Genomic DNA, 16,528 nt, shown 5'->3' with positions numbered 1-16,528 from the left:
ACAAGCCTACCAGTCATTCACTGAAGTAGACATCACATCTCTTGCCTTTGGGCTTTCACATGTGATTCTACATTTCTGGAACCAACTCCTTCCTCATCTTTACTCCTTAGAACTCCAAGCTTCCTGCAAAGATCAACTCAGGGCCACCCCGTACACTTAGGCTTTCCTAAGGCTTGTCCCATCTGGAGGTGCTCTACCTACATGTAATATCCCATCCACCAAATGGATTCAGGAGGAAACTGCCAGGAAGCCCTTTACCAACCTTCCTTCCAGTGTTCCCTTTCCCTTTTCTGCTCTTGGCTGGACATTGACACCCCACCTCCCTACAATCACAGTCTTATGTGAGAAGAAGAGAAGAGTCCTTCTGTCATAGCACTACCCCATGAGGTCACCAGCCTCCTGCAGGAGAAGCAGGAACACCTTCCAACTGTGCATCAGTTTCTGGTCTTCCACCATTACATCTCCTGCCTGGTCTTTGACCAGGGTCACTGGATTAACACTGAGTCAATCAAGAGTAAGAGTCAAGGTGTAAGAAGGTGCAAGAAGACTGGAAAGGTAGGAGGGGGATGAACTGCTTTTTTCTCCATCAGAATGATGCTTCTCAGTCTCCTTTGTTGGCTCTTTCTCTGTCACACCCAAGAACCCTTGGGTTATCTCCAAAGCTCTATTTTAGGTCTCCTTTCTTTTTTTCTCTACACATTTGATGATCTCATCAGTTCCCATAGATACGATTATCATCTCTAAGTAAAACTTTCCAAGATCTACATATCCAGCCCTAATCTTTCTTCTAAACCCCAATCCCATGTTTCCACCTGACTATGAGACATTTCAGCCTGGAGAGCTTGTAAACATCTCAAACTCAATTTAGTCAAAGCAGTAGTCATTATCTTGTATTTTTTCTGAACTTATTCCCTCCCCCAACCCATAAGCACTTCCATCTACTAAGTAGGACAGAATATAACAATTGTATGTGAAACTGTTAAAGGACTGCTTGTCTTTAAAAATATGTATAATAAATTTAACCTGAAAAAAAAAAGGTGGTTGCAATGTCTACGCAAGAGATGATCAAGGCTTGTATTGATGTGGTGGCTATGGAAATAGGGAAGTCAAGCATTTCTTAATCACCTATAATGCATGACACGGTACAAGTACAAATACAAATAACACAACCAATACTTTCAAGGAGCTTCTATCTACCTGGACAAATGCTACCTTTCAAGAATGAAACTGAGAAGAGTAGATTAAGGAGTGAGCAGGTAGTAAAGAAATTGAGGTCCTGGGTATCAATAGGTCACTAAACAGGGAAGTTGGGCAATTATTCAACATGAAAGTAAAACTGATAAAGTAAAAGCTGTGCTATCTGACCCCATACATGAATTCAATACTTTTAAAATCCACCATTAAAGGTTAAGAATCTATCTGAAGCGAAAAATGAAGAATATAATAGTCTCCATAAGTAGCTGATATTTTTTTACTGCTGTTTTTGAAATAAGTTAGATGTCTATCTCTAACATGTGAAAAACAAATATTTATATTAAATCAAATCATTGTCTTTTCTTTCACTTGAAGTTCCAGAAATTAAGAGAGACTACTTTAAATACAGTGAACTAAACTGAATTTTATTTTTAGTGAACTAGCTTACAATACCTGACTATTCTGTAAAATTAAGTTTTCTAATCTATATCAAATGTCAGGATAATGTATAAGAATTATGCATGGGCTATATTATGGGCAAGAAATTACAGAAATTTGTCCACAGCACCTCCTAAAAGAGGTTGACACATGAGTTCAACTTTAATAGTTACTTCCTACATACATTCATAAAGAATATTCGCTGAAAATGTTAAGCAAAACTCCCTAATTGAGTGCTAAGATTAGGGACCATTGCTTCTCACTTTTCAAGTATATTGAGCATTGAGAGGAAAAGGGCATGTTACTGTAATAGAATAAATCGTTTTCCTAGTTCGCACACTTCTCTATGTATCAGTTCATACAAGTCTCCCTAGGTTTCTCTAGGCTTACGAATTTCAAGCAATGCAATTGCCAGTCATTACTTTAGAGGATCAATAATGAAGAGTGACACCGGATATCTGCCAGAAAGGCGATGGGCTAAATATACAGAAAGAGACATGTTTTTAGAAAAGGACGAAGTGGGAGTTTATTTTCCTTGATTATGCATAAATTACAAGAATTTTCTTTTCTATTTTTTTGTGTGGGGGGAGGTACAGAGGAAGTGGAAGCAAAGGAAAAAAATGTCTTAATTTAAAAATGAATAAAAAGAAAAGAGGAAAAGAGGATGGAGGCTGCATTCTAACAGCTTGTTGTCAGTCCTACTGGTTGAATTGGACTGGAGTTTGGCTTTATCTTTCCAGTGTTGTCTTTATTGACATTTTTCTAAGTCCTTGTGCTTACTATTCTTTGGACACTGCCTTCTTCACTCTGTATCATTTCATGTAAGTCTTTCTAATGTTTCTTTGAATTCTTGAGATTTGCTATTTTTTATTAGAACATAACAATACTCTATTGCATTTATATACCAGAGTTTATTCAGTCATTCCTGAATGGATGGGGATATATTTTGATTCGCTCTCTTCTGTCATTACAAATAATTCTGTAAAATTTCTGTACCTGGGGGTCCTTTCTGTGATTATTTTTCAAAGCCTGGATGAAGAGCCAGCTCCTAATCAAAGCTTTCTCTAACTACCCGGGCCCCATTTGGAGCATCTGGTTTTTCCCCTTCCCGACTGCTGTTGTATAACTTGTTTGTACTCATAAACTATTTGTATGTACCTAGGTTGTCTACCAGTTCATGCAAGTTCCTTGAGAACAGGAACGGTTTTGTTTCTGTACTCTTCAGATCCAAGCAGAGGATGTTTGTCATATGGCAGAGACTTAACTGACTGAATCTTGGATTATAAATCAGCACTAGAGCAAATAGGATAAATGTCACAGTAATTTCTCTTGCAAAATTCTAGGTTGTTATTTCTAACAGTTGTACCAATACCAATGCCACAAGCAAGGAATTAATACATCTATCTTCTTATAGTACCTGTAATGATGAATTTTTGCATCTTTAATGCTCTTTTTCAATCTGATGGGTGAATTTTTTTAAATTTTAATTTGCATTAAATTATTAGTGATTATCAGTAATTCTGAAATTTTTTAGAGATGGCTGCTGATAGTTTATGTTTCATTTTTGGAAAATTGTACATATCTTTTGAGAACCTGTCTACTGAAGAATGCTACTAATTTTCCTAACACTGAACCATCCTTGTAACCTTGGTATAAATACAACTTGGTCATAATGATTATTCTTGGATACGTTAATAACATTTCATTTAATATTTTAACTTTGATATTGACTAGTGATAATGGTTTATAATAAAAAAACTACTTTATCTTCCACTGATTTGGGTACAATGTAGATTGGATAGGTTGTTGTCTTATTTTTAAGGGGAGTATATGTCCTATTTTTAATAGCTATATGCCAATTTCCTACAGATTTTTGATATAAGATTTTTATCACAGATGTTCAATGCATGGACATTTTATAACAAATTCGTATCTTTTCTTCTAATACTAGCTGCATGAATTTTGTATGTAAAAATCTGTATAATTTCATATGATCAAGATAGTCCAATTTGACTTCTATAATTTTCTCCATTTTAAAAATGTTATGAATTTCCCCCTGTCCACAGTTGTAAAAGATTATATTTTTATTCTTAATTTTTTTAATGGCATAGCTGCTTATGCTCAGATTTTATATCCAGTAAGAATTTACTATAGTATGTATTATAAGATGCTAGCCTAAATATTTTGTGCCAATAGCTTTCCAACTTTACCAGCAGTTCTTAATAATGAGCCCTTAGTTCAAAGTGTCACAGATTTAAGATGGAAGAAACCTTAGATATGTTCTCCCCCTACCCCAAGATCTCATATTATAGTTGAGAAAACAGGGTCTGAAAGGTGACTCGCACAGGGTGCCCACACCTGGGGTTTGGGCCAAGATGTGGACACAGGTCAGCAGTCAGGCTTCCTTGCCTCTAAGAGCAGTACCACCTTGTTCATGCTGTTTGTTCTGTCAAATACCTAACAACCTTTTTTTAACTTGCTTTTCAGTACTGATTATTTATTCTTCTGACCTAGTTTTTCATTTTTTATCTAGTAAAAGATGGTTCTATAATGACTGTCAGACCCGGGAACACCAGATCACCCTCACTTTCCTCCATGCGCTCTTTCAGAGAAGGAATTGTCTTCATTTTTGTCTTCATAACCCCAGGGTCCAGGACAGCGTCCTGAATACTGACAGTGCTTAATAAACGTTTGTTAAAGTGAACTAATTTGTTGTTATAGTTAGCACTATTAGTATTCAATAACGAGAGTGGCCATTTTTGTTTACCTATGATTGCTTATTGAGTTGGCTCTTGATTTTTAGATACTTTGGATTATATAAATGACTTGCATACTTGCATGTGACCACACAGTTTGTATATGTGATCATCCCAATGCTTTTCAGTGTATTTTTTAAAAAACATAAATGCTATCTTGTCAAAGGTCTTTTCTGAATCTATGAATATAATCATGTGATTTTTGTTATGCTGTTATACACTTAATTATAATACTATTTTTCTTAACGTTGAAGCAGCTTTTGCAACTCTGATATAAATGCAATTTGGTTACAATGATTATTCTTGGATATTTTTGTAATATTTTGACTTTGATATTGACTAATAATAATGATTCATAATTTAAAAAAAAAACACAACTCCTTTATCTTTCACTGGTTTGGATGCTAGGACCACATCTGCCTCACGGAATAAGTTAGGTAGATTGTTAAGCACAATCCATGTAGCCCAGGAATTATTTCTTCCTTAAACATGGAATAAAATTACCATGTGAAATCACCCAGATTTTTTTAATGGCTAAATCAGATCTTCAAACTTTCTCTGTTTCATTTTCTGGCCATCTCATGGGCCTCTCAGACACAAAACAAAGTCCTAGAGGATTTGATCCTTTCATGATAGGAGCTCCAGACTAGGGCCTCCCCTTGGTTGCTGACTTTAGGCTACTTTAAGTTGCCCACATCATCTAAGACTAGGTCCTGGTCATGGTTCACAACCATCTCACTAGATGCATCACCACCAGCTGAATACTTCCCTCTTCTTTCCTTCTCCCCTGCCCCTCTTTTCATTTTGGAACCATAATCAAATCAACTGTCACTGCTCCTAGGCTGGGCAATTATCATCATTTTATGGATGAGGAAACTAAGGTTAAGAGAAGTTATGTAACCTGGCCAGGCTCACACAGCCAGTAAGTATTTGAGGCTGGATCTGAACTCAGGTTGTCCTGACTCCAGACCCAGTATTCCATTCACTGCACAACTTTTCATAAAATAGATGGGCTTTTTACACATTTTTAGTCCAGACCTTCTACAGAGCTGGTTGTTTGTCATGTGGCCCCAGATGAAGGCTCTGCATACTGTCATTTCTATAACAGGCTGGCAAAGCACAAGATTACCCTTTGATAGGTAAATCACAGGGAACAACACTGACCCAACCTTTACAAACATATGCTTGTTGAACAGTATTGCAAGGGACACAAGTGAGACTAATCCAGGTGGATTTGGGCTGGGTGGTTCATTCCCCATCAACGAAAATGCTCCGCTTACTGGAACTGAAGACTATGGTACCTGTCTGAAAACAGTTCTCGCTGTGTAGGCAGGGTAGATAGTGTGTGCTCATCTCAACTTCCACAACTTCAAGTTGTAGGTTCTCATGAGCTCTGGAAGGGTACTTAAGAAAGAACACAATCACTGGGGAAATGGAGGAAGTGCTACAGAACAGAGAAGCATTCCTCTGCAGTCTTGTTTAAATTGTTAATTTAATTAGCAACATTTTTGGTCTCCCTCCCCTCACTCTGGTCCCTCAGGCATGATGCAAAGGAAAACTTTAGCACAATGCACATCTAAGTGATCATAAATTCTGCATTAGTGGACTCTGATACGACTGAGTTTAACTGAACAAGTTTTAATCTGGGCTGTAATGAGTATAGTACCACTTGGGGCTACTTCATTTTTGTTTCATTACACACCTGTCACTGTTGGCCCCTTTACCCAAAACTTCATTCAGGACATGGAAGAGGATGTCACCTTGAAGAACACAGGAAATGAGCTTATACTGTAAATCCCTAAGTTTACAGAGAAGGCAGGACTGAAGATGTACCACTCATGGGCAATTTTGGTCAAAATTCCTAACCTAAGGACAAACTCTCGCAGATCAAGTAATTCACCAACAACAAATGAAGTCACATTTTTAAACCAAGAAATTCCAATCCAAATCACGAATATACCTCATGAAAGTATGTCACTTGGCCAGAAAATGGGATATTTAACCTGGCTCCATGACCACATGCAGACCCGCACACGTCATTTATATGTTCCCTTCTTCCAGTTGTAAGATCCTACAGTGACTGTTCTTCTCACTTCCTCACAACACTTCTTTCACAGCAGAGTCTCTTTCTGCTCAGGTACAACGACTATTATTTTACAACTGGCTGTTGTGTGTGTCCAGCAGGCAAGCATGGCACTTAGGAAGATAGGGAGAGTTTAAAACCTGAGAGGGAGTACCACCTCACAATCACTAAAGCCATAGCATCAGTTCCCAACAAAACCCTCCTCCCCCGGAAGCCTCCCCATCAAAGGATGGATTCTCATGCTCACTCTTTTTTTTCTAGGTTAACCTCACTCTTCCTGAGACACCATTTCCAGGTACCACTTGCAAGTCTTGTCAAATGCTAGTTTCTTTAGTAAAGTTAATAAATTTTGCATGAAAAATTTTTTAATTGTTTCATAACTAACACCAATATTTCTATAATGTATCTAAAAGAATATCTGCAAAATATTAAAATATGTAAAATATTAAAGTAAAAAATTAAAAACATTAAAGCATGAACACAGCCCAGCTAAAATTCATAAACTAAGATCTTTTTCATTTGGATTTTTCAGTTCTCTTTTCATAGCAATACTGAAAGTAATTTATTCATCATAAAGTATATAAAAACTGTTTGGCCATTTTAGTAGTTTGAAATTTTTCACATATTTTAAAACAAGGGATTGGTAAGTTTTAGTTAGATCACTATAATCAAAGCAATATACCCACTTCACAAGGTTGTTGTGAACCAAATGGCTAATATATGTAAAATCAATGTGCATACCTTAAATTGCTGTATTAAAGTCAGTTAATATAGTAGAGAAAGTCTATTATTGTAATTGTTACAGATTAACGTGCTGAATGGAATGATGGCAAGCTCAGCACTTTAATCAACAGAACCATGGAAAGAGCTCTAGATTTGGGGTAATAGGATGTGGGTTAAAGTAAATTGCACTTAATAGCCCTGTGACTTTGGGCAAGTCACTTGACCCCTGTAGGTCTGTTTCCTTATCTGTAAAATTAGGGATTTGGAAAAACTGATCTCTAAGTTATTTTAGGGATAAAAATGGATGATTTCTGTGATTACTTAATCAATGAAGTCAATTAAAAGCCAAACATTTATAAAGTGCATACTGTGCTAGTACTATAAGATAAGAGCAGAGCAGATAAGCTAACGTCCTTGCCTAGATAGTAATTTAAAACTCACAAAATAGGCACAACTTGTGCTTATATTCAGAAGATTAGGAGACAATAACTTAGAAAAGGCCTTAATATTAAATAGGTTTATAATGACCAAAGCCTAAAATAAAACATTGTGAGTGGATAAGAGGGGCGCAAAGAGCCAGAAAGGGTCTTTGGGGAAGAGTGACTCAAGAATGGAGGGAGACTTGCATCAAGGAGTTAGCCTTTGAGTTGGGTTTTAAAAGTCTGAGAAGAATTCCACTGAAAAAATCCAACTATAGTAACACTAAATCAAACTCTAGATGACTCCTCGGTGATGGAAGGCAACAATCCTTTATGCTTGTCTACCAGAAGTGACCCTAGCCAGAACTCATCCCGAGTTTTGTTTCTCATCTAAGCTCTCAAGGTGTCTTTCAGAGCTGCCCCACACTCTAGAAGATTTGAATGTCTACAAAATGGACAGGGTAAAAGCTAGCAAAAGGTGATGAGTAGTTACAAAACGAAATTCCAGCAGAATCCCCTGAAGGCATGTTAGAAGGAGATGCTCAAAATGACTAAGTTTCATAGTTTGTAAAAGTGACAAAGCATACTTAATGGTGTACTGCTTTGTTCCATAGCCCTAAAATATGTATTTTATTCTCCTCTAAACTGTCAGCATTTCTTCAGTCTCATTGCTTTATCCTAGCTGAACTACTCTTCAGTAAGTACCGCAGAATCAAATTTGTACCAGTGGAAAATAAAGGTAAAGAAGTTTCTATCGTCAACAGCCTGTAGGCTCACAAGATTGAACCTGTTCTTTTATCTGCCTGTGTTCATTTAGCCCACCATGCAGTCTTTATTAAAGCTGAGGCATCAGGCAGTCAAAGTTCATTAATACCATTTATATAATCTCTGCAGTTTCAATTAACTCAGCAAGACATTCTACTACATGATAACAGTCTCATTAATTCAATAAAATCCCATAACTATTAACAATATGGTCTATGTTAAACGGGGTGTCACCTAGTACAAAATAATAGCTTTAACAGCTTGTGATGAAACTCAAGGTTTTTTCTTAAATTTGATCTGGCTAAATATTCAGTCCTTCTGCAGCAAGGTATTATTTTTCAGTAAAGAATCTACAGGATTTTAAACATGCACAGGAGGTTATTAAGCCTTTTAAGTCATACCCAGGAGTCAGATAATATTACTTTCTTGTTCAATAATGATAGACTTTGTCATTATCTAGAATGGGATCCTCCATTTCCCCATCTACTCTTCAATACACGTGCTCTGGGTCACATTTATTGAACATGGTGGGATGGGCAACGTTGTGTTTCTGGTTTACACAACAACATTCCACTAGTACAGAAATGCCCTAACACAATTTTCATTCTTCTACACAAACATAAAACAGGAAAAAATGTATGTTGAATAATTATTCTTCGGTTTGATTATATACAAAATTTTCAAATGAATTCCACTCCTATTCAGTTCTTTTGTTTCTGTAATAGATGTTTTTTGGAATATAGGCAAAATTTGATAAAAAAAAGTTTTTTGATATTTGACTCAGGATATAGAATTTATCTTTTCACTGTAAAATCTGAGTGTCCAATTTTTTTTTTTTTTAACAAATTCATGCTTATGCCTTTCCAGGCAGTCAATGCTTTCAGAATATAGTCAACATAGTATGCTGTCTACACTTAAAAAAAGAAAATAACAATAAACTTAAATATATCTTAAAATACTGTGAGTAAATAATGGAAATTTCCTCTTTTGGAAAAGTCAATGCATTAATTTTCTAAGCGTTAATGACTGTGTGATGGGTCAGGTAACAGGATCATGATGAAACTAAATAGGCATTTCTAATTGTTACAAGTAACTTTTTGCAACTCAGATTTTTGCTAAGTTTTAGAGACTAATGGGGCACTTCATAACTTTTTATATTATTTCACATATTTACAAATGCTGTACTTAGATACAATATTTATACATGCAACCATGGAAAGTTTTATTACTAGATTGGCTTCAAAAAGGCTGTTTATAAACAAACTCCCAAAAGTTGAAAGAAGAGCTTGAGCAGCCTTATAGAAGACAATTTGGTGGAATGTCTTCTAATGAGGAGGAAGCATATGCGCGTCAATGAGCTTACTTTTCTTCCCATGCAGCTGACAAGCATCTCTCTGATTGCCTGAGCATTAGGATACAACTCTGGATACAATAAAGCCTACATTATCGCACTATCATTTGTCAAGCTGTATAGAAAATTTTGAGTCAATGGATGCCACCTGTACGATATTTTCATTACCTGTTTATAAAGCAACTGCTCGTTTTCTCTCGCATAACAGAAAAGAACATCTGTAAGAATTTTTCTCACATTTTCTTGTTGGAAATACTGCATTTCAGGAAACCTGAAAAAAAGAAAAGAGTCCTGAGGCAGGCAGCCCAGCTTAAAGAGACTTCTGCACACTCTCACTTCTGAGAGGCACCCGGGTTTTTTGAGTTTTCTATTCAAGGGTTTATCTGCATCCCAATTTTTCCCTCTGGCAGGATCAATGTTTTAATGAAACAGGAGAGAAAAAAGGGGAAAAAAATACTTGGACCTTATAGTTAATATCCTTTAACCTAAGAAAATCAAATTATTTTGGACACGCAAAAGCAAAAACATATATCTCCTCCCACCCCTCCCAGTAATACTAAGTGGGCCACTTCTACTTTGCATGTATGATCTGATTTGATGTGTACAATATCTCCAACTAAGGCTGAGCAGATGGAAGCCCTATACATATCTAAATGAACAATTCTTAGGGACAACTTATCCAACTTGACACAAATCTTAAAGAACTTTAATGATTATATATGGTGATGACTTCAGCTCTCTTAACAAAACGTAGTACTCTTTACTAACTGAGTGTGTTCTGGGGTCTCTGGATGGACCAAAAACGAAGGAAAAGACAGAGCACCTTGCTCTTGGAGACTGTAAATTCTACTGAGAAAGATGAAGCATATATAATATAAATATATATGATACAACTGAAGATAATTTCATACCAATATAACCATATACATAAATTAATATACTACCGATTAGGTATAAAAAAAATTGAGGCTAGGAATAGCAATGCTGTGAGAAAACAGTCAGATGGAGGGTGACTCATGAAAGATTTCCTACAGGTGAATTTTAAATTAGAATTTTAAGGTTGCATGGGAACATGAGGAAAGGACATTCCAATAAGTGGGAATGTCATGTTAGAAAACATAGACACTAATAAATATTCATGTATTTAGAGATTATTATTCTTTATCAGAGGGTCCATGTAGAAATGAAATTAGTAACATGATGCTGTTGCCTAACAGGGGGAGAGAAAGAATAAAAGGCAGGGAAAATTGGGAAAGAGTTCCAAATCCTAGGAAGAGAAGATTATTTGTAATATGGGCAACAGAATTATCTACAGATTCCTGAGTGGAAGACAAAGAAAATATGACTGAGGAAGATAATTCAGGCACCTGTGTATGAAATGAAACAGGGCAGAATTACGGGGAGAAGGGGATGTGTGCTGTTGCTTAGTCATTTCAGTCATGTCTGACTTTGTGACCTCTATCGGGGTTCCTCTGTTGGGGTTTTCTTAGCAATGATATTGGAGTGGTTTGTCATTTTCTTCTCTAGATCACTTTACAGATGAGGAAACTGAGGCCAAGAGCAGTAAGGTCATAGAGCTAGTATGTATCTGAGATCAGATTTGAACTGAAGAAGAAGAGTCTTCCTGAGGCAAGGTCTGACACTCTATGCATGATGGCACCTTGCTGCCGGTAAAAGGGGTTTTCACACAGGTAGACATGATAGCACCTGGCAACAAATTAGATAAGGGAGAAAAAGGAGGACCGGAGGATAATGCCAAAGAGATATGACCAACCCATCATCTTTTCTTGATCACGAGAAGCTGGTAAAATAGCTATAAACTCTCAGACCAAGCTTGTAATAAGGACTCTTAACACTTCATGTATTATTAACCTATCAGAATCTAATTTGGTCCCATTTGGTAGACAGAGCTTATAGGAGTTTCTTCTGCCTAAATACTTTTTGGCCACAGGTTTCTCTCTCTTAATTTGGAAAGAGATATTCTCTTTCCAGTTGTAATTAATTACTGCTTCCAGTTTTGGTGGGAACTGCCATTCTACCTGAGGTATAAATCTTGTTGGAGTCCCAACTTGTAAATGAGCTAACACCACTTTCCTTTTATTCTCTACTGTATCTCTCCATGGGATGCCTTGCTTCCATTTAATCAGTTGTTCTCTATGGACCAAAACCATCTGGTCTCTGAAGAATATGAGAAATATATTCTTTTCACCCATTAACATCCAGCTACAATTGCTCCACATAAACACATTGGAAGTATTCGAGTAGTGTTTGCTAACCACTTGTCGCAGATGCTGCTTTCAGAAAGGGCTGGACTAGATGACTTTTGGGGTTCCTTTCAACTACAATTTTTGCCAAAATATCGAGATGATTGATTATCTAATAGATACCTCCTATTCAGATATCAGTATTAGAGTCCATCAACTTCTGAAGACTGCAAAAATAGATGCAGAGTAGTAGAACAATCTCACATGAAATGCTGGTTTAACTGGCACTAAGAAAGAGAAAAGGTAAAGGAAACTGGAAAAGGCAAAACGAAATGGCATCCAAAGGATACAGGAAACAGGATCATAAAAACTAAGGTTATATGGCCAATACATCAAGAAGGAAACAATGATGGTGTCTGAGGCTAACTTTGCTCAGAGAAAAGTCACATACCTTAGAGAGAATATTTTAAAGGCGTGCAAAGATTGGCAACTGAGTAGAAAATGTTAAAGAGAGCGTATGACGAAGAGATAGCAAGGGTGGCAGAATATCACTTGAGAAAGTCGAGTGATAATGGTAGAAGCCTGATAGTAACTGGGGGAGATAAGTCAAGAGAAGGTGTAATGGAGAGATGAACATATTTAAAGAGGAAGGAGATGTTGGTAACTAACATCATGTGAGTTTCAGTTCCGACCAACGGAGCTTCAAGTTTCCAAGGCCCCTCTTTGGAAATCTCTCATGCAAACAATGGCCTAACAAAAGCTCTGCATAGTATTCAAGATCAGAATTGAGAACTGGAGAAAGTCCTAAAAAGTACCTTACTTACTTCTTTCAACAAATATCTATGAACTATATAGTAAGAGTTTAATATCTATCCACTAAAAATGTAAATTATATTACATACCAATTCATGGTTTCATTTAAATGCATACTAACCACTTCCAAGATTAAAAACTAGAGATCTACCAGAATTAAATTGCAGGTAGATAATTTAAATTACCCACTTTTAGCAAATACCCAATCAACTGAAAATGTGTATTAGGCAGACATAGCGTACCTCATCTAAATGCAATAGCACACCATCCACAATCCTACTCTACAGGGTTGAAGTGCCAATTTGTAAAATCTCACAGTCTTCCCTTTTTAGAAGAAAAAAAACCCTTTAATCTTTAAAGAGGAATATTTGCCCATAAATTCTAATGGGGAAATCCACAGAATCGTACAAGGTAGACATATATGTCAAACTACTAAAAAGAAGTCTGCCCTACTTCAGAAGATGGAAAAGCAATCACTGAATCCTAACGTTTTGAGCACCTTAGAGATTATAGTCCCACATTTTACACATGTGGAAACTGAAGGACAGAAAGTTTAGGTGACTTGCCAAAGAGATAATATTTGCAAGGGCGCTTAGTGCCTGGAATGTAGTAAGGACTATATAAATGCTGATTCCTTTCCTTTCCCTTCCTGCTTGTCCAACTTACAGAATATCTAAAACAGAAACTTAACTCCCACACTTCAGTGCTCTTCCAACTATATCACAAAGCCTCTCTAATCAGATAATGTGCTAAATAATTCAAAAGAGATGTATTTAAGTAAAAGTTAACGAGTGCAGGGGTGTATTAAAAAACCTGGGTAATGAATCTGGAAAAATAGAGATTAGATAGATAACCCACTACATTAAAAAAAAACTCAACATTTTGTAGTCATGAAATCTATCTTCAAATGTATGGGAGGTTAAACTGTTATCAGGGAGATGAGATGGTAATTCTAAACACAATAACACTCAATTTCTCATGGTGAATATTTTATTTCTTCTTCCACTTATATGCTTTAAGGCTTTTCCTTTCATAGGATATGTATATGTATATGTGTGTGAATACACGTATGCATGTGTGGTTACACACACACACAAGGAAAAGCAAATTAGATTGTTATCCTAAGCTTCCCCAAATTGGAACAATAAACCTTTCTTTAAAAAAAAAAAATTACACAATGGTTTTCCCAAGTAGGAAATCAATAGCCTGTTATGCTGGTACGGAGTCAATGTTGAGACCATAATTTCATGCTTAAATAACAGCAAATGACAGTTTGTTTCTGGATTGTATTATCTGTTTAATAACAAAGAAGATATAGATAGAGACATACTTAAAGAATAAAAGAGTAACTATGACTTAATTACAATTTATTCATTCAATAGGATATTATACAAACTGTGCTGTAAAACAGAGGGAGGCAAAAATCACACACACAAAGAAACAAAAAAAACTAAGACAGAAGTGAAGAAAATAGTTCCATCTTGAAATGTTTATGAGAAGTTCTGCATCTGATCAGAGGTTACAATTAGAGAGCTGATATGAGAGAGTAAAAGTACAGATGGAAAGCTGAATGGCAGGAGCAACTAATGCTGGGGACTCCACTTGAAAAATCTTTCTAAAGACAGTGAAGAAGAGTCTGGTTTTTTTTTCAGTTGATTGAAGAAAGCGGATTTTCTTTTGCAATTCTGTTGTTTAGCATTTTGAATAGGTCTGATTGTTGCAAGAGTTGTCTGATATTTGACCAAATTTATCATGTTATTAGAGACTGTTAAAAAGCAACAAACAAACCCCAAACCTGATTTATGATTCAATCTGTCTTCCTTTGAAAAAAAAATGGTAATTAAAAAAAAATAGACACATTTTCTGCATTCTAAAAGTAGTTTGTGTTCATTCAGCTAAATGCTTTCTATACACAAAGCACTATGAAATCCAGGTATCAGAGACAACAGGACAAAAATTAAATAGCACTTAAAAAAATTCCAAGAGCTTACGGTCTACTTGGAAATAACATGAATAAATGATAAGTAAAAATCAGAAAATAGGAGAAGAGAGAGAAAGTACTACTCTGGGCAGGGGGTGGGAGGGCAGAGGGCATCTGAAAATTGATAAGAAATAAAGGGTTTCCCATGACATCAGGACTCTAAGAGGTAGAGTTAATGCTTTTGTTGGGGGCAAGGGGGGAAGGGAACTGTGGAGAGACAGTCAGTGCAACTGTCTGAAGGAAGGACACGGAATGTCAGGTTCGGTGACAGTTGATAGATTTACTGGGCTGGAATATTGTTTATGAAGTGAGGTAACATGTAAAAGGTCAATTAGGAAATCAGGGGCAGAGCGTGCAAGCCAAAAGACAACAACAATCTTTGAGCAAGAAAGCGACATAGTCCATCCTAGGCTAGAGGAAGCTCTGGCAGCTGCACAAAATCACGAGACCATGCCACTATGAACTTACATGACGTCATCTCCATTGGGCCCTCCCTGTAGCAAGCCAATCCTGTTATGCCCCTCTACTCAGTGTATTATCTCACTTATTACAGCAGCTTTTCTGAAACTTTTCATCCCTTCTCCACCTTCCCATGCATGGAAGCCCCTCCTCCAGCCCTCTTGGCTGAACAAACTGGCCTCATGTTTCACTGAAAAAATTGAGAGCCCTCCCTGTGAACTCCCTCTCCTTCCCTCCATCCTCATTTCACCTTCATGCAGATGTCTTCCTCCTTTAGCTCCTCCTTGCCAAGGCAAACACTTCTATATGAATACCTGGCCCTACTGTACGCCAAAGTCACCAGGAGCAGATGGCCTCCCTTCAGCAATCTCTCCCACTAATCTTCAGTCTGCCATTGTCCACTGTCTGCTTCCCTGCTGCCTGAACACGTGCCATGTCTCCCCATCCTTATTTTTTTTTTTTTAAAGCCTTGCTTTTAAAAGCTTCACTCGATCCCTCCATCTTTGCTAGGTATCACCCTTTACCTCTCTCCCCTTTCATGGCTGATTTCTTGGAGAAAGCATCTATGTCAATGTCTCCACTTCCTTTCCTCTCACTCTCTTCTGAACTTTCTGCATTCTAGCTTCTGATCTCACTCTTCAACTGGAAATGTTCTTTCCAAAGTCACCAATGTCTCTTAATTGCCAGATATAAAGGCCTTTTCCCAATTCTCATCCCTTCCTGGACCTCTTGGCAGTATTTGACCCTGCTGGTCACTCTTGTCTCCTTGATATTCTCTCCTCTGCATTTCCATGATACTCTGCTCTCCTGCCTGAACACTTCTCAGTCTCCTTTGCTGGATCCTCGTCCAGGTCATGCCTGGTAATGATGACAGGTGCTCCCTAGGAGTCTGTCCTAAACCCTCTTCTTTTTGCCCCCTACACCAGTAAACCTAGGGATGTCATCAAAATCATCACCCCCATGTAGATGATTTTCAGATCTATTTTTCCAGTCCTAATAACTAATCTTACTGTCTTACATCTTCAACTGCCCACCGAATACCTCACAATGGATGCCCATAGAGATCTTAAACTCCACATGTCCAAAACAGAACTCAGTATCTTTCCCTCCTAGCCTCTCCCCCTTCCTAACTTCCTTATTATTGTTGAGGATGCCATCATCCTTCCTGACTCCTAGGTTCATGAGCATGGTATCATTCTAGACTCTTTACTCTCTCATTCTCTTTCCACAGTCAATGTACTGTCAAGGTCTGTCAATTCTACATTCACAACATTTCTTGGTTACTGCTCCCTTCTCTCCTCTGACCCTGCTACCACCTTATGACTACATACAGTCCCTTATC

The 16,528-nt window shown here is 37.1% G+C and overlaps 1 protein-coding gene across 2 annotated transcripts in view; it reads right to left on the bottom strand.

The window, feature by feature from the left end:
- The window catches only part of TBC1D5 (TBC1 domain family member 5), a 636,101-nt gene that overhangs the window by 212,804 nt on the left and 406,769 nt on the right, over window positions 1-16,528 (bottom strand). For both annotated transcript variants that reach the window (XM_072651232.1, XM_072651233.1), the window contains one exon: window positions 9,898-10,000. In XM_072651232.1, coding sequence (XP_072507333.1) covers window positions 9,898-10,000 — 103 coding nt within the window. The remainder of the gene's footprint in view (window positions 1-9,897; window positions 10,001-16,528) is intronic.

Source organism: Notamacropus eugenii, chromosome 3, assembly GCF_028372415.1.
Source record: "Notamacropus eugenii isolate mMacEug1 chromosome 3, mMacEug1.pri_v2, whole genome shotgun sequence".
NCBI lineage: Eukaryota > Metazoa > Chordata > Mammalia > Diprotodontia > Macropodidae > Notamacropus > Notamacropus eugenii.
Note: the sequence above shows the minus strand (reverse complement) of the source record. Positions and strands in the feature narration are given on the sequence as shown.